This window comes from Pyxicephalus adspersus, chromosome Z (assembly GCF_032062135.1).
Source record: "Pyxicephalus adspersus chromosome Z, UCB_Pads_2.0, whole genome shotgun sequence".
In the NCBI taxonomy this organism is placed as follows: Eukaryota; Metazoa; Chordata; class Amphibia; order Anura; family Pyxicephalidae; genus Pyxicephalus; species Pyxicephalus adspersus.
Genome location: NC_092871.1, coordinates 1,277,221 through 1,296,453, shown reverse-complemented (window position 1 = coordinate 1,296,453; position 19,233 = coordinate 1,277,221). Strand labels below are relative to the sequence as shown.

At 38.7% G+C, this 19,233-nt stretch overlaps 1 protein-coding gene across 2 annotated transcripts in view; it reads left to right on the top strand.

Moving 5' to 3' along the window:
* The window catches only part of CHM (CHM Rab escort protein), a 62,337-nt gene that overhangs the window by 41,201 nt on the left and 1,903 nt on the right, over positions 1-19,233 (top strand). For both annotated transcript variants that reach the window (XM_072429865.1, XM_072429864.1), the window contains exons 10-12: positions 11,120-11,224; positions 11,909-11,972; positions 12,869-12,965. In XM_072429865.1, coding sequence (XP_072285966.1) covers positions 11,120-11,224; positions 11,909-11,972; positions 12,869-12,965 — 266 coding nt within the window. The remainder of the gene's footprint in view (positions 1-11,119; positions 11,225-11,908; positions 11,973-12,868; positions 12,966-19,233) is intronic.

Here is a 19,233-nt window from a genome sequence, read left to right as displayed (position 1 = left end):
AATGGTATCTGCTATTGCCTAAAATAAACACTTCTGTGTGTTTTCTGACATGTCACAAAGCAGCAAGTCGTCTTGACCAAACATGTAAAGGAAACATTCATTTCAAAGTACACTGCGAGTCCAGGTTCCTCTAAAAACTTTGATTGTCCTAATACATTATTTTTCATTATTTTTCTACACCGCCTCGGTTCCCACTTTTAGAAGTTATTCAATCAATATAACTCATCAACTCCAATATCAGCTAAATGTTTTCTACGTAATTACCCCTGAGTAAGCCAATAGGCGAAACGCGTCGGGAAACACATTTAGCCCATTCTCAAAAACGCTGATACTATAAAGAAGTTTGATGTACAGTTCTTGGTCCAACAGTGGCTATTTACCCGATCTCTTTGTTCTAGCTTTCATTGTGTGAGTGGGGTTTTGGCTATTTAGACGTGTGTGTGTGTGTGTGTGTGTGTGTATGTATATGTATATATATACTGCACTTTTCAGTACCACCCGGCTGTTTTTGGGTGGTTACTAAGGAGTTGGGTCACAGGACAGGAGCTACCACCTGCTAATTTCTTCCCTCTCAGCTTTAAAAAATTTTTTTGGGTTGAAAGAGAGGGTTGCTATGTAAGCTCTCTTTAGCCCTATTGTTTATAGAGCTCAATAGCTTACCATACATTTTACCTATCCAAGTAATTATTTCCAAGGACTCCATCCTTATTGTTCCAACCTGTCTGTAGTTATTAGCATCAGTTTATTAGCTAATCTATAACACTTATTAAATCCTTTGTCAAGTTTAAAATGCTTTGTTTTTGAAGGGAGAATCTGATGTGTACTGAAGTCACCCGACGTCATTCATGGATTGATCCTGATGGATCCATGAGTGACTGCAGTACAACTGAAGGAAGGCGAGCACAGCCGGGTGCTGCTTGCTCGTTATTCTCTCTCCATACAACAGAACAGTTCTGTGTGTACATTGCTCATTTGCTTGTCTGTCACTCTGATCATGAAAGATCTTTCCAGCTACAATCATTGAACATGTGTACGCAGCACATGGGGGACCTGCAATTGGAGCTTAGACTGGGAAAGGGAGGAGCAGCACAATGAGCCAATCTATTTCAGAACAAATGAATAACCAATTTTCTAATGAAAATGGGGAATACAGCATTAGACCTCGCTCGTTTGCTCCCTCTTTATTTACTTTCCATGGAAGGATAACCAAAGTGCAGGGAAAAATCAAGTTATCTGTAGTGCCAGACCATCTATGCTGTGTGACAGAGCTGTGTAAATTTCAGGAGCTGGTTGGGCTTTAAACATCTCCCTTATTTAATATGTCATTTTGTGTATTTGTATATTTCCCCGGAGTTCAGCTTTAGGCGTTTGATTTGTTTTTCCTTGTAAGCTTCAAAGTACAAAGCTTTAGTGATTTCAGCAGCTTATCATTTTGGGTGTAAAAAAAAAAACTTGACTCTTTTATTCCTTTGAAATTCACCTTTAAGCAAGATGTCCGCCGTTGTGCCAGCCGCCTGCAGAGAGGTCAGAATCCCGGCAGCCTTTGATGTGCACAGAAAAGAGTCATTTAGACATTATGGTTTTTGTGGCTTGTTTCATGTCCTTTCAATGGTCGGTGCGTTTCTGTTGAGTTATGGCCGTAATGTTCACCCAGAAGATAAAGAACAAAAAAACACACATTGCTCCGTTTCTTTTTCAAAGGTATGTAATTTCTTCCAGGGTGTAAATCACCGGTCTCTTCCGAGCGGAGGGTGTATAATAGGTGGGCGACAGTCGCCGGCTGACACAACTTTGTGATGCATTGTCCCAATTCCAAACGAAACAACTTATTAATTCAGTTCTGAAAGCACAAGAAAAAACTTTTCATATCCTATCTGGGGTGATCGCTGTGCCGGCCGCGCAGGGAACTTTTGTCACAATCTCGACCTTTAAAATGACTATTGGTGCTGGGTCACCCCAAGAAGATCATTTTATTAGAAATAATGTCATTTAAAAACAGATGAGATTGATGTGTGGGCAGATCTAGGTCCAATTTGTTATTATTTTTATTATTAATATTATTATTTATTAATATTTTCATACAGTGAGAAAAGTTCGGGTTTATCGATAATTGCAATTTTTTTTAACCTGAACCAAGGTCGGGTTTACCGGTCGGGTGGTTAAACCATTTATTATTATTATTATTATTATTATTATTAATATTACTAATAAACAGGATTTCTATAGCGCCAACATATTACGCAGCGCTGTACATTAAATAGGGGTTGGAAATGACAGACAGTGATACAGGAGGAGAGGACCCTGCCCCAAAGAGCTTACAATCTAGTAGGTGGGGGAATTTACACACAATAGGAGCGGAGATATGTAGTGGTGGGAAGTAGTGGTGGTTTCAAACAAGATGGCTGGGCAAGTTTGAAAAAATGAGTTTTGAGGGCTCTTTTAAATGAGCAGAAAGTAGGAGCAAGCCGAATAGGACGAGGAAGACCATTCCAGAGAGTTGGGGCAGCTCTAGAGAAGTCTCGTATCCATGCGTGTGAGGAGGTTATGAGTGAGGAAGTCATTAGTAGGATGGATGAGTCTTCATTACTCCTCAGTACAGAAAAAAAAAAAAAAAAAATATATATATATATATATATATATATATATATATACGTGTGAATGAGGGAATCTCTCTAAAGTGAAGTGAATTCCCTTCTCTGGCATAGCACACAAAAAGCACAACCACTATAATCCACAAGTCCAAATACACAGCACGTGTGTACAATATCCTGAAGATAGGGATTGGAATTTCCAATCGGGTAGCACAACTGAAGACTGGAGGGCCACAGGGTCTTTGTAAGTCAAGGCAGTCATTGATTGGTCTCAGCAAACATCAAATGGCCAACACATTTCAGTGGACTTGTCAGAGCTGTGAATAATTATATATATATTTACATAATATTAGAAAACCTCAATAATATGATATAGTAGAAAGAAAAAAATGCTTTAGTCTTATCAAATATATATTTTATATAAATTTCTATTATTTTTAGAAAGCCATAAATATGTATGTTAAACAAAACCTTACCCCCCCTTGATAGGTGACGTGATAATATTTATGACCTGGGTACAATGACCCCTGGCAAAGGAAGGGGCGGGGGAATATTAGGCAGTCAATGTACAGTCATTCCTTGAAGGTGATATGTTGGAAGCAGAGAAAATTGGTAAGTGCTCAGAGCAAAATAACATTGTGGGGTGTCTCCACTTTCCAGTTACCTAAATGGTCTAAGGAAGGACAACTGGTAAACTGGCTGGGGCAGGCTAGCCCATCTGGTCCCATTCTACAGAAGATAGAATAGATAGAAAAATAAAATAAAACCCCAGCCATGAGAGAGAGCTGCTGAAACACAAAGTGCATCATAACGTGGCGGCTTTGCTCCGACAATGGACACGTGAGAACCACAACTGGATGATGGAGCAATGGAAGAGGGTGGCCTGGTCTGATAAATTATGTTTTCCTACAAATTACATGGATGGCCGGGTGCCTCAGGGAAAGAGATGACAGGAAGGTGCACAATGGGATGAAGGTAGACAGGAAGCCGTGTGACATGAAGGGTCTTCTGCTAACATTTTATTGCCGGATAATACAGGACCCCATTAGCGGGCCTGTGGAATCCACTCCTCAATGAGTCAGAGCTGTTTTGGCAGCACATGGGGGACCTGCAATTTTATGTTTTCACTGAGGAATTATTTTGGGCATTATATTGCTCAGCCCTGATGAAGAGTGAAGGGGCAATGAGCCACCACAAAACATTTCACCATTTGTGTGCTGTACCAATGACTTGTTGAGTATGCAAAGACCCAGTTGCACGCTTTCCAATCTCCCTTTTGCTGGTATTTTGTGGACATCTCCAGGCCCATCAGTTTCAAGGGAGTTGCCTTTGTTTTAGAAATAAAAACATCTTCATTCTCATTCTTTCCATATCTATTCATTTAGTAGATATGGGCCCCGTCACATGCCGAGCTTGCCCTGATGCCAAGCAGCCCATACAAAATTTTATGTACCATGCTGCAGTGCCGTAGAGTACCCCAATGTATTGTTAAATCATTTTTAACTGTGCTGCAGTACATTTCTAATGTAAATTAATTTGGTGTGAATTCAAGAGAATCCTTTTCTACTTTATTAAAGTAAAAATATACTCTGCATGAAAAGTCTCATAGAAAGGTTAATATAATAATGCTGTTTGTCTGCAACTGCAATCCCTGGTGATCCTGCCATGTGGGACCATGTTAAGGCATCACTTGTATAGGGTGACAACACACTGACTTGTAAGTCTCTTCTAAGTTTCCAATTGTGCAGTCATGATTTAATGTTATCAACATAAGCTATGCAACAAAGGATTTCAAATTTACTAAAAAAAAAAAAAAAAAAGGCAACGGTCTTAAAATTCATTGAGCAAGCTAAATATCATTAACTTTGTGTAGGAATGTGAATCTATTCAGCAAATAGAGCATTTGTGAGGTCAGGTACTGATGTTGGGTGAGAAGACCTGGCTCACCATTCCAATTCACCCCAAAAATATTCAGTAGGGATGAGGTCAGGGCTCTGTGCAGGACACCGTGTTCCTCCACACCAAACTGATGACCACATGTCTTTATGGAGGGGGCTTTGTACGCCCGGGCATAGTCATAGGTAAACAGAAAAGGGTCTTCACCAAATTCTGACCACAAGTCTGGAAGAGCACAATTGTCTGCAATATCTTTGTATGATGGAGAATTACCAGAACCCTTAACTGATAGCACCAAAACCCCATCTTTTGCAGGGAGTCTACGTACATTTGGGAATATTCAAGTGTGATGGTCAGATGTCCATGGTCATGTAGTGTATATGTCTTGACCATTGAGCGTTGCCTACTAGTCATAGAGGAATTTTTTTTGGTGTTATTAGTAGGTACAGCAAAAAAACAAAAAAACAAACAAAAAAAAAAGATTATTTGTCACACCAACCTCCAGCCATAAAAGGATTTTGGTAAGATTGCCCCTTGAAGGTAATACAACTTCCAAAGCTGCCCAGGTGACTTCTTCCTCCAATGTAAAATGCAAACCAACAGTCTTAAACCAAAAACCAAATTTAGATCTTTACAGAAAGTCTGCCTGGCAGTCCTCGACATGTAAGGGCATCCAAGTTATAAAACCTTCAGTGCCCCATTCGCCAATAATTGCTTACACATTAAATGGTAATAAAAACTTCGGCAACAGTTTTAAGCTGCTAACTTTGGAGCCTAAATCACGGCATAAAATATATCGATTTAATCAATTCGGACATCATTTTTCTTCTGCGCTAAACACAACTCCTCCTCCTCATTTCTCACCCCAGAAAATTGTGTCCCTCAAACAAGGCAAAAAAATGCAATAAATATCTATTTCCTTAATAAAAAAAGAGGATGCGAACTCCGGGAACATTTACATATTTGCTTTGAAATATTGCCGCCAGGCTTTGTCAGTGTCGGGTAAGTCCATTTCAAGGATGTTGCCCTTAGCCCATTAGTTTGGGTAATGAGACCTATAAAGTAGGTTTATAACGGATGGCGCTGCTCGCAGATGGATTCTGCTTTTCATCCTTCTATCTTCGACACATTGAAAGAAGGTCAATGGAGGTCTGCGCATGATTCATTGTCCCAACACAGGATCGGATCACGACGACCTGCTAAAAGTCAAGACGCCGCCGCCGCACTATCTGCTGATGTTTCCCTTTTAAATTCTCCCTAAACAACAAAATAAACAATAAGCTCCACAATGAACATTGATGAAGAACATTTTATTTCATTTGCGTGAAAAAAAAAAAAAAATAATACAAAAATAAATAAAATATTTCATTGAAATGTAAATGCCTCAGGATAAACATAAGTCTAAAATCAGACAAAAAGGTTAAAAAAAACTAAAATAAACAAAAAAAAAAAACAGACACGTCTGAAGTCAACATTGTTCTAGGGTGAATTAAAAAGGTATTTCCAGTGTTACTGTATTGTATATAAATAAAATATTATAATATTGTTAGGTTTTTTTTTCTTTTCTATTTAGATTTTTTTTCCAGAATACCATAGCCTCTGCATCCTTAGCAAACTATTGATTTGAAAAGTGCAATGCAATGCAAATACTAATACTAAGCTTCCCTTATTTGCTTTATTTTTTATTTCTTAAAGCGGAACTAAAGTTAAAATAAGAAAATCCCAGTTACCTTTACGCAGATTCTCCCATCCCTCCGGAGCTTTTCTCAATTCGGTCCTGTGTTGTCCTAGTTTCTTCCCTCATCTGGGCACAGAGGAAGCGCCAGGTGCCGCCATCTTCTTTCTTTGTGCTTTTTCTGCCCCAGGAGTAGATTGAGTGATGTTTGCTGCTGTGTTTGTGTAAAAAATAAAAAAAATCTCACTGTACATGTGTGAAATTGTCACACTTCTTTTTTTTTTTTTTTGACTGAAAAGCCCCTACTGCACATGCCCAAAATCAGGCAGTAGGAGCGGCCCAAAGCATCCTGGGATACATTGTAGAGGCTCTGCGCTCCCATCCAGCCTTTACCGCCACGGCAGTAAAGACAGAGGAGGAGGACATTGGCGGTTTGGTTTTTTTTTTTATAAAAGAAAAAAAAGACATTTTTACTTTATATAGAAGGTTTATCTACCCTTATATAAAGTACAAATTGGGTGAGAAGTCCAATTTAAATTATATCTTTAAAACCATTTTGTCATATCGCTTTGATAAACTGCAAGTTTACGAGGAGAGGAAAAGGGACTTGTAGTGGAAATCACATGACCCTTCTGCAAATGGATGCAAAAATGTGTTCTTATTTAATGTAAAGCGCTGTGTAATATGCTGGTATATTGCTATATATGCTATATAAAACCTGTTTAATAATGATAAAAATAATAAAGTGTATTACTGATAGGATCACCATATAAAGGAAAAAAAATGAAAGAAAAAAAAAAAACGAATTCATCCACCACATTCAATGAATGGAATATTGCAATGTGTCTCATTTCTGTTCTTGGTTTTGGATATATCATCAGTTGATTCATTCTTTCAATTTCCAATTTATAAAGACACAAAATACAGACTTTGTAAATTTTTTAATGTATTTTTTTTATAAAGATGATGTAATATCCACAAGTTTACTCTTCTGATTTTTTAGGAGGATCAGCGATTTCCTCCATACACTGCACATTATTGCTTCGAACTGATGTTTGATAGGGACACCAATGGATCATACCAGCATAGCATGTGTTTGCAGAGCCGCTCATTGTATTTAGAGTCAGGGTGACAACACAGCAGGGCAATTATATGACAAGGACAGAGCACTGATACCCTATAACAGGAAGTGCCTGGATAAGGACCTTGGCTCTCTATCAATTAATTTAATGAATGCTGCAGATTATAAAATATTGAAAGCTTGTGAAATGAAATTAACTTAGTAAAATGTAGACTGAATTCCAATTATTTAGTTTATATCTGTTTTTAAAGGAAACTTTTTGTGGGAAAATTATGTGGGCTGCCAATGCAGAACTTTTATTTGAATATACTAGTTGTCTTCTGCCATGGGTCATAATTGCCTTATGTAGTCCATGCACAATATCACTCAGGATAGTGGAGAACGTACTAACACCAGGAGCCAATCAGAAGACAGTATGATGCACATGTGCTTACAAGGGGATAGAGCAGGAGTGACCTGCGGCTCCTTCATTAATCATTCTACAGGTAACGGGGTGTTTGTTTGAAACTTCTATATGGATCTATCTAACATCTATCTAACATATTCTGCAGCGCTGTACATTAAATAGGGGTTGCAAATGATAAATACACACTGTGAGGAGGTGAGGATCCTGCCCTGAAGAGCTTACAATCTAAGAGGTGAGCAGAATGAAGAGATGGCTATAGTATGAGGAATACTGAGGGATTACCTTTTTCATTGTAGACAGGTTAGGGCACCTGAGCTGCTTTACCTGGGCTTGCAGGTAGGCCATGCTGTCTGGTGAAGGTGCCTGATAACAATGCCGGCTGAACAGTATTAACCCCTCCGGCAGGCAAAGATAAGTATTGTATGTGTTTTATATATGTCACTTATGTATTTAGCTCATCACCTGACATTCCCTTCTTAAACCAATAAGTACCTGCTCACACAGCATTCCATCATGTTCTCTCTCTCACCTTGTTTTTATAACATGCAAACAATTACAGAATAAATCTGCTCTGCTTTATAAATAGAATAGGTTGACACACAGAATCTTTAATGTAAAAATAATGTACATTTTTCCGTGTTTCGTTGGCCATAATGATATTTGGAATCATTTGCTCGTTCTATAGAATACATTTCAACAAATACCTCTCCTAAAGGTCAGCGCCATTATTACTATAGTAGAGAAGGTAACGTGATTGTGTTTCATTGGGGATTGATGGGAATGGTATGGAGGACTGATCAAAGCAGCTTGTTTTATGGAAATGCAAAGTAAAGTGACAGTTCTATGTAACATGAATTTCCTAAAAGTGTTTTATGCTGAAATGTGACACTAAATCTTGAAATGCTTGAATGCTGTGTTCAGTCTGTTAACTGATGTTTGTGGTCATACACAGCACATATATAATGCCTCCGCTCTACTAGCTAGCAAGATTACTTAAATAGACGTACACCCAATCAATATTATAACACATAAGCCTGAACAGGATTTATTTCAGAAATCATTTTATTCTTTTCCCAATCACAACCTGTAATAAAATTATTTCTGTTGGTCCTGCCATGAAGAGCGCTGTTCATATATGTACTTTTAAAGGTGACAACCCCCTGTGCTTGTCTCCTAATTGTACTTCTGGTTGTCACCCTGTCACTCCAATTTCTGATGCGGATTACAAGTGACCATTGCATAGTGGCTGCAAAAGATCAGCAGAACTGAGATGTCACAATGAATGGAAAAATAGGGAAAACAAAGATTTATAAAAAATTAAAAAGGAGAGCACAGACCTATCCATGTTTTTCAAATGGTCGTGCCAAACCCCACTCACAAAAACGTTTGAGTACAAGATAAAGAAAATGAGAGGAATATGCTTGTATTGGATTACAAGCAATTGGATACAATAGAAAGAGTAAACCTCAAGCAATGCATCCATGCAACATAAATTATATAGATGGGTTGCACCCTATTCAATGAACTGGGTATATGAATGTGTACTATACGTAGAATTCCCTAAGTGCATCAGTTAATCAAGAAAAATGTGCAAAATGTTGCTTATCCTAACGCGTTTCGCTTTTTTGGCTTCTTCAGGAGTATTTATCTGGGGAGGAGCAAAGATTTAATTTAAACAAAAATGTCAGCTGCCTGATAACACCAGTGACCTTTTCAGAGTATGTAAAATTAGCAAGTCTTATACTTGGTATACATTGATTGGTGCCGCCAAAAGTGATCAAAGAAAGGACAGGGTTGTGGACACCCACAGCTGATTGATGCATGTCGGGGGAGGAAGGTTACCCCATCTTGTCCATTCCCACAGAACAACTACTGTAAATTTTTAAAAGAACAAAATGCTGACCATTACAAAAAGGAGTCCGAACAATGTATTGCAGCTCAGTGTGTATTGGGCCACATATTTAGTCTACCACCAAGAGCACCTACAATGGACATGAGATGGAAATCCATGAAATGGATTGTGGAGCAATGGAAGAAGCTGGCCTGGCCTGATGATTTGTGATTACTTTGGGGACATATGGATGGCCAGGTGAGTCATTTACCTGGGAAAAAGATGTCAGCAAGGTGCATTATGGGAAGAAGGCTTAGTTCGTTAGTGACGGCTGAAGACCTCTCGTGTGTGTGCACCAAATATGCAGAAATCATAAAGCAGCCCAATGCCTTTTGCAGAATTAGGACTTCTATAGAGCTTTTGCAGTGGATTCTGTTACATTGGGAGGATTTTCTGATCCGTTTCCAGGACCTGGAGTGAAGGAAGGTCTTCCCAGGGTCAAACAGACTTGGTAGGGATTTTAACAATTTACAAAATGTAAATGAAAATTATTTGGGTTATATATACACACAAAGTGCTATTGTTTTCTGAACATAGGAAAAATAGAAAAGCTCAGGACCTTGTACAATTCAAATCATTTTCTTGACATCCATGTGCCAGCCCGGCACAACTATTCCGCGTCATGCCAAAGGTTGCGCTCGGCCTATTTGTATAATTAACATTTGTGGTTCACGGCATGTGTAAGTACACGGCTATTATCCATTTACAGTCACTTAGGAAGAATGAGGTCTTATTGAAACCTCTGACATCTCTTGCCCTGCGTATCGTTTAGCATTGAAATCAGATGTTGTCTTATCGCGGCACATTAACTGGAGTGCGCCTCATGTCACCGACATGCGGAGCTTGATCTATATGTTGGCCAAACACCCCGCTACATAGACGGAATTAATCTGTTCAACGTTAGTACAGAATGGCAGAGGCCTGGTCCTCACTGTCCGTGGTATAATGCACATCCAGGAATTATAGGGGGAAGCCAATTAACTGCATGTTTTTGGAATGTGGGAGGAAACTGGAGTATAGTTACATAGTAAGTGAAGTTGAAAAAAAGACATAAGTCCATCAAGTTCAACCACTAGGCAAATAAACATATCCCAGATATAACCCTATAGACATAGTTGATCCAGTGGAAAGCAAAAGAAAAAAAAACCCGGGTACAATTCCTTCCTGATTCCATGAGGCAATCGGATGTTCCCTGCATTATTATAATTTTGATTACACACTTTCTGTAAAATTCCCCGGCCGTCATTATTGGAATTGGTAATGAAATGATTCACTTGCTTATCTTTCCCTACAGATCTTTTATAATTTTTTTTATTTATATTTTAAACCTATTTAATTAAGTGTTATATAACTGCTAAACATCCTTTCTCCAACTCTTTATACAAGTCACATTCTTCTCTTTTTATTAGTTATCTTATTTCTTTTCTTCTGGATTATTTTTTTGTATCATAACAAAATGCTGTAACTCTCTCTTTTTCATATCTCTCTAGAAATCTGCTATCACTTTCATATTACAAGATGTCAAATATGTTAAAACTCCTTGGACCAGTAATAATAATTGCGGAATGTCTCTCCATAGGTGTAAAGCCGTCATTGACAGCAGCGGAAAACGCATAAGCTGTAATTATGTTCTTGTAGAGGACAGCTACCTGTCCGAGGTAACCTGTGCACAGGTACAGTACAGGTAAGTGGACACTTATAATGACCCCCCCATGAGTATTTTACAGGTGTCACAGCAAGTAGGGAATAAACATCTAAAAATAAAAAAAGTGTAATATGACTTGAATTAGGCTTGAATGAGAAAAAAATTCAGTGCACCACAATTTTTTAAATCTGCAAGAAAATAAGTGGCAAATAATTTACAGTTTTTTAATATAGATAACTAGTAGTACAAAAAAAAACTTTAAAAGCCTTTTTGCATTTCTAGTATTTACCAGTCAGACAAGGATCTGGCCAGGTCCCACTGTACAATGCAAGGAAGATGAACCCAGCAATACACTGCAGAATATTGAATTAAAATAACTTTGTTTTAGGCAGAACAAACTGAGCCCCACCTGGTGCCTCCTCCTTAACTGATGAATTTCACCCAAATAGATTTAATCATTGAGCTGAACCCCTATTTACAAAACTCGTCAGAGAGAAATGAAATGCAAATGTACATTTGTCATGTGGTCAACTCAAAGTGAACAAATGTGCTCCGATTTTACTATATGGGCTACTTGTGTATTTACAGAAGGTGATTATATTCACTAATATTGACCTCCTCTTAAGTGAGAATAAAAATTTTCTTAATAGCTAAGCCAATCGCCAAAAGTAAACTGTAAGCTAAAATATACTTTTACTATTTTTATTTTTTTGTTTCCTGCAGGCAAATCTCTCGTGCTATTCTTATCACTGACTGTTCCGTACTAAAATCAGAATCGGACCAAGAGGTAAGATCGATGGATTTATCTAACATAAAATGTCTTTATTATATACATTTATTACATGTTTCATACATCAGCATGCACTCATAGAGAGTTTCCAATTCTTCAGGTCTGTTTGTTACATTTATTTTTAGCCCCGATGAAAAGGACACAGATCCTTGAAATTCTTTGTGTTATGTTTTGTCTGAATATAACATTCAGAATTGATTATTCTAATAAACTACCTACTGTCTCTAAATCTTTTATGGGCTCTCCATTCCTATTTACTTCTGATTTGGAAATGTTCTGTACATTAAGGTTAAATCATTTTCACAGCACAGAAGTAGGCAAAGACTGAGCTCTGAAAGTGGCCATTTAAACCAGCAACTCAGCATTTCTCATGGTAATTGTTTATAATACAAAAAGCTCATACCATTTTGATACGTCATCTAGTTAGGGTTTACTTCTCCTTCATAATAAAATATTGATATTATTATATTACTACACAGTATTTATTTAGCACAACATATTGTGCAGCGCTGTACAAAGTCCATAGTCATGTGACTAGCTGAGGAGCTCACAATCTAATATCCCTACCATAGTTTTATGTCATTATTACAGTCTAAAGTAAATTTTGGGGGAAGTCAATTAACCAAACTGAATGTTTTTGGAATGTGGAAGGAAACCGGAGTACCCAGAGGAAACTCACACAAACACAGGGAGAACCTGCAAACTCCATGCAGTGTTCTGGCCGGGTGCTAACCACTTAGCCACTGTGCTGCCCAGTACAAGAAAAATAAAGGATTTGTGTCCATTGGTATTTTTTCTTTATAATTATGCCTAAAATGGACATTTTTTTATGTTTTATATATTTCTTAGTGTTTTTGTTTTTAGATTAGTGGAGAAATGTCTTTATCTTCCAGATATCAGTGCTGACGGTTCCTTCAGAAGATGGACGGCAGAATGCCGTGTATATGACCGAGCTTTGCTCCTCCACGAACACATGTATGAAGAACACATGTAAGTAGCATTTAGCAAGTACTGACACAGCTACATTATTTATTGTGACACATTCCCACACTTTTCATGAAATCAATTATTTTTTTGTATGTGACCTGGTTCAGGAGAAATTAAAGCTTCACTTAAAAATTTTGAACTATTAACCAGGACAACATGTGTCTTTAACTGAAATATTCTGGAATTAATCACAACGTATTGACCATCAAATATTCTACTGAGGATAAGAATTACCCCTCTTAATCATTAAAAGATTATAAATTTATTTAATGTAATGATCCTTTGGATCAGATGGACATGGCCACTGGAGTCTTCCATAATGTATCTTCATGCCCACGGGCAGAAGTTGTCGTCTTCCAGTTTTTTGCACTTTATGATTGTAACACCAATCAGTAGAGGCTTTGCCCTGATCAGGTGACAATAAAAAATTGATGAAATTATTGGCAACTTTGTCTTTGAAATATAATATAAAGTACTTGACAAACTAATATATTTTTGTAGGCAGATCTGTCCCATAGTTTTATCCCATAAACAAATAATTTGAGTGTCTCAGGAAAGATGGGGAGATTTTTTGATCATCTTGGACAGTGCAACAAAACAATTGTAGATGAGCAGAAAATTCTGAAAGCAAATGTAAGACAAAAGACAATAGAGATGAGCTAATATATATCCAACTGCATCCATGGTCCCAGAGAACAAGGGAGATGAGGAGATAAACCTAAGTGAGCAGACAACCTTAAGACTTCAATATAATTGGAGAGACAAGAGATCCTTTCAGGAACATTGTAGAAATCAAAGAGGCTCCCAAATGAGAATGGCCATGGTGAAAGGTAAAGGTCGGCAAGGGTCAAACAAAAGCAGAATTGGATGAAAGATAGCAAGAAAATGCAGAAGAGATAAAAACCTTACATGTCTGTATAGATTCGATGTGGACAATGTAAAGCCACCATACAGACGCTAATTAATTGTTGCTGGAAATAATCATCAGTGTACAGAAAGCACCATTCTGTCCTATGATTGCAGGAATCTGGCAAGGGCAGCTCACAAATTCAGGAAACAGCTGATCTGATGCTTGATATTCAACCCAGAGGATCACAAGCATTCATCTAATAATATTACACCGTATTTATATAGCGCCAACATATTACGCAGCACTGTACAAAGTCTATAGTCATGTCACTAGCTGTCCGCCAAAGGGGCTCACAATCTAATGTCCCTACCATAGTCATATGTCATTAATGTAGTCTAAGGTCAATTTTTGGGGTAAGCCAATGAACCTAACTGCATGTTTTTGGAATGTGGGAGGAAACCAGAGTACCTGGAGGAAATCACGCAAACACAGGGAAGACATGCAAACTCCATGCAGATAGTGCATGTATTCGGACCTGAGACCCAGTGCTGCAAAGGCCGGAGTGCTAACCACTGAGCCACTATGCTGCCCATGCTGTCTGTATAAAGTTTAAAGCCTATTACACACATGCAAACCGGATATCAAAACCCGCATTCTACCCGAGGAAGGAAAAAATACACAAAGGACCCCAGATTTTAAGTAACGGACAAAAAAGCATTTATATTTAAAAAAACTTGTTTATCCTGGTTTTCAGGTTTAAATATTAAGCTCAGCAGCTGTACAGACCCAGGAAAGCAATAGTGAGAACCCCTCGTGAGAGGCACACCAGGTGTACAGACCTACAAGGCTGGTAGGGGCCCTTCATAATCAGCACTGCAGGTTTACAGACCAAAGGACTCGGCACAGGGATGGTGGGAACCTCCACCATCATATCTATATAGTACCCGAGAAATGGGAGAAGCTGCCTGGGAATTTAACACTTCAAGCATTTAACAAACCCAGAAATACCAATTTTGGGCCATCTGACTCACTCGTAAATAAGTATTATATGGCACATTCTCTGTATTTGTTCTTTCTGCCTTGCTATATACAGTGGATTGTTTTGTGCACTTCATGGACTCTCTCCCAGCTGTATAGGCACCATTATCTATAATAATATAGCTTTATCTCTGCCAGTTTATCTCTGCTCCTGTAACCTGCTCTCAGCGATTGTAAACAAGCATTTTATTTTCTTCCTAATCAATATTTGCGAGTCGGAACCAAACAAGCATTTTCCCGAAGTGTGTAATTATTGCTCCCCGATTCCTACTTTTCTGCCTTTTTATTGCTCCTTTACAGAGACTTAATACAGCAACTTTATTACAAATAAAGTCAGAAACACACCATACAAAAGATGGTTGCAGTCTGCGGCAGGTTTGGAAAGCTGTCAGGCAATAGCATGGAGGGGTAACGGCTGCCATCACACATACAAAAATTAGGGGGAAGTTGTCTTTATTAGACGGATCACATTGGTGTGAGAGCTCAGCATTTACCACTTACATTGTCATTTTCTTGCATTGTGTAATGGCAGACAATTCCACAAAACAGTAAGTTTCAATCCTTTACAAGCTTTAAAATGCAGTAGAGATGACTTTTTTTTATTGTTGATAAAATAATGCTTCAAATCTAAAAATGTTTTTTTCTAACACCTTGTTCTCTTTTTAACCCTTAATAAATCTCCTGTGTCACCCTCTCAGGGATCAATGTGTTTGTGTGATCATCAGCTAACACAAATATTTGTTATCTTCCTGATGGAGGGGGGTCTGGGGGATATTATGTGTTTTGTATTGTCTGGGTCTCTACATTATATTAAAATGTAATAAATGTAATAATAAACTTTAAATAAAAAAAAATCAGGTAAAACAAGGGTGCATAAAAATACTGAAAACTAATATAACTGTACAGTAGCATGTATAATATAATAATATATGTGTTATATAAGGATTACTATGTATTGGATTCAATACAGCTATTTTGTATTGAATCCAATACAAAATCATGTGAATTTCCCGCCACGCCTCCCGCACACACCGCTGCATGCACTGACATCCCCGGGGAAACCCCAAGAACGTCACCGCACTCGGCGGCTGAAAATCTGAAGAAGAGGATGCCACCCGAGGATGAGATCCGTCTGGCAGGACGCCGTAGGACAAGGTAAGTGTTTTTTTTATAGTTGTTTTTAGCCACACTCGGTGTTGCCACTTTTTGCATGATTTTTTTTTTACCCCCAGCCACACTCCGGAATACCGCCAGGGAGGTTAATATTACAAAGTATATATAGCGCTGATATATATTACTTAGCACTTTACAAAGTCCATAGTCGTTTTGTGCCCTCAAAGGAGCTCTCAATCTAATGTCCCTATCATAATCATATGTCATTACCGCAGTCTGAGGTCAATTTTGGGGGGAAAGCCAATTAACCTAACTGCATGTTTTTGGAATGTGAGAGGAAACTGGAATACCCGGAGGAAGCCCACACAAACACGGGTAGAACCTGCAAACTCCATGCAGATAATGTCCTGGCCGAGATTCAAACCTTGGACCCAGTGCTGCAAAGGCCGGAGTGCTAACCACTGAGCCACTGTGGTTTTATTCAGTCCTTTCCTGCCTGCATTACTTGGCTCGTCACTCACCTCTGCATGTGCTCCCATTTTTGGTTACCTTACTACCCTTGTTTACTCCATACCCATAGCTATCATGTCTACACCTATTTTTCTGGTTCCAGCATAGTTTCCTTGCCCCTTTAGAAATAGCACAATATAAAAGGGAAGTTTGGAAGGTTCTGGTGTATTTTTTGAATACATCATCCAGAAATCCTATTTCACTAATAGGACCCCAAAAGTGAGCCTGTAATCTATGTGGAGACCCAGACAATACAAAATATATTAAAAAAATACCCAGAATTTTTTTTTACCTGGGTGGAAAGAAATAGTAGGAAGGTGGCAGTGCCAGTATTGTGACCCAACTCATCAGTAAACACCCAAAAACAGCTGAAAAGTGCTGGGCTAAAAGGGGCCAGGGAGAACACTGTATATATTAGAGGTTCATTAAAACAAATATGTTTTCTAGATTTAGAGGTCAATTAACTGTAGTGCACTGCTCATTTGGTGTGGGCAGTTATTCTTCTGGGCATGTAAGGGATGGGGCATGGGTCAATTTCCATTTTTTGATTCAGTTGGATTGCCCTGGAATCATGGAATCTAAACTCAAATCAAGGGGAGAGTGATTGCTTTCGGCTTTTTGCCCTCATTTGAAAGTGGAGCAGTAAATACCTGTTGAAAAGAAAAGTGTTGTGAGATGATCAAATGATCAAGCAAATCTACTAGAGATCTGTTGGACCATCCTCAGCATCGTCCTGTGCTTTACACCATCTCTAAGAGTTTGAAGAGCAAACTATTATTATTAATAAAAAGGATTTATATAGCGCCAACATTAAATAGGTGTTACAAATGATAAATAGATAGACAGTGACACAGGACAAGGAGACGATTCTGCCCCGAAGAGCTTGTACTTCTTTGTGTGCTGAGCTCTGGGAAGGAAGACTACACGATAACATTTGCAGATCAGCCTTATAATAGGTGTAGGTAAAACTTGCATGTTTGCAGCAGTCCAGTAATCTGACCTTGGTACTCTGGACCCTTTGCCAGGAAAAGGTGAGCGATCTCACCTTCAAACAATTGCTTAAGATAAATATACAAATACATCTTGCTTTTGATCACCGGGGGGGGAGATGACAGTCACATAATCGCCAGTGCCAACTGACTGGAACCGAACTCCTTCAGTTGCCCTAAAAAAAATCTACATGATGGAGTGATGGCGGCAGCTCATCGCTCTTTCTCCCCAGAGAATTACCTGAAGACAAATGCCGTGTAACTAAGATGGCTCCACCTAAGTAAATCACACCTAATCAGGATGGAGAGTGATGAGCTTTTTCCCGGGCCCGTCAGCACTCAACAGAAAGGCTATATTGAAATTAAATGGCAGCCGCCGTGATGATTTTATAACCGACTGGAGCAAAAATCTATAAAACCTATTTTAAATCAATTAGTCTGGCTTAATGTTTCACTTCTAACGACCTGCTCCTCATCCACTCAGGGCTTTGATTAAAAGACTTTCGTTTGAATAAGCGGCAGCCAGAACGAAAAATGGCAAAGAGCCGTTCTGCTTCCACATTTCTGTAAAGGGACCCTGACCTTCTGAAAATACTAATTGCCCGGCATTATTACTATCTGAGACAATGACCCAAAGCAAACCTGAAGATTAAGAAAGATATTCTGAGCTTGGAGCTTGAAATCTGCATACTTGTTCCAGTCCATGGGCCCAAAAGCACTGAAGCCAATGGTTTGGCATGACAGCCAGGCATTTACGGCAAAGCTTAAAGGCGGAACTAAATTTATTTTATATATTTTAAAGAAATTGGCAGGCAGGTTCTTTTTTTTATCTTTATTGCAGTAGGAACTGGCAATTTCATTTCTGCAATAAAATAAACTTACCTCTTTAATTGCATTTTTCCTCTTGACCTCTCCTCACAGTCGCTGGCTTTTCACCCGGCCCTCTTCCAGGTGTACAATCTTCAGCCAGCTCAGGTGAGAATGACATGCAACTCCCTCGTATGTGCACAGGACTCAATTCTCGCAGCCCAGCTACCCTTGGGTTATACATCGAGCTGCACAGTAGAACAGGCAGATACATTTATTGCCGCAGGAACATAGTCGGTCCTTTTTACAATAATGAACCCGCCTGTTCACAATTTTTCCATTTTCAATTTAGTTCTGGTTTAGGCCAGGTTTGGATAATTTTTGTTGAAGCTTTTAAGCTGCCATTCAACTCCAGGTTAGGTGGGTCAAACACAGGTCATTAAAGCAGAGCTAAATAAATGGGGATTGGACCATGCATGATGTACAAGGGCACACCTACCTCCTACTGTGCCCATACTGTAGCAGTAACTGGGTCAGTTTTGCAATCGCCATTCATTCACCACCACATTTTTTTCCCCCCATTATTTTTTCTTGCACTCCCACCACAGTTTTCTTTGGCTATTATGTGACCACTGATGATTTACTTCTCGTGCAATTCTTGGCTGTTTTCACAAATCTTTTACATGGGTGAGCTGAATAATTTTCGCTTTTGCTACAATGTTACAATTTTGCAGTCTGATTACTAAGGGAGAAACCTGAGGAAATGCGCCATGTTGCTTGCAGCATACTGATGATATCTCGGCCCAGACCAAGTCAAAGGATGGATTTTTGTATGGTTAAAGTGGAGCTTTTCTGACAAATCATTCTGTTGCTGTTTAGTGTGAGGTTTCCTCAATATATCTTTATAGGCTTTAAGCATTTTTATCACCTGAACTGTCCTAAAATAGGAGAGATCTCTGATGGT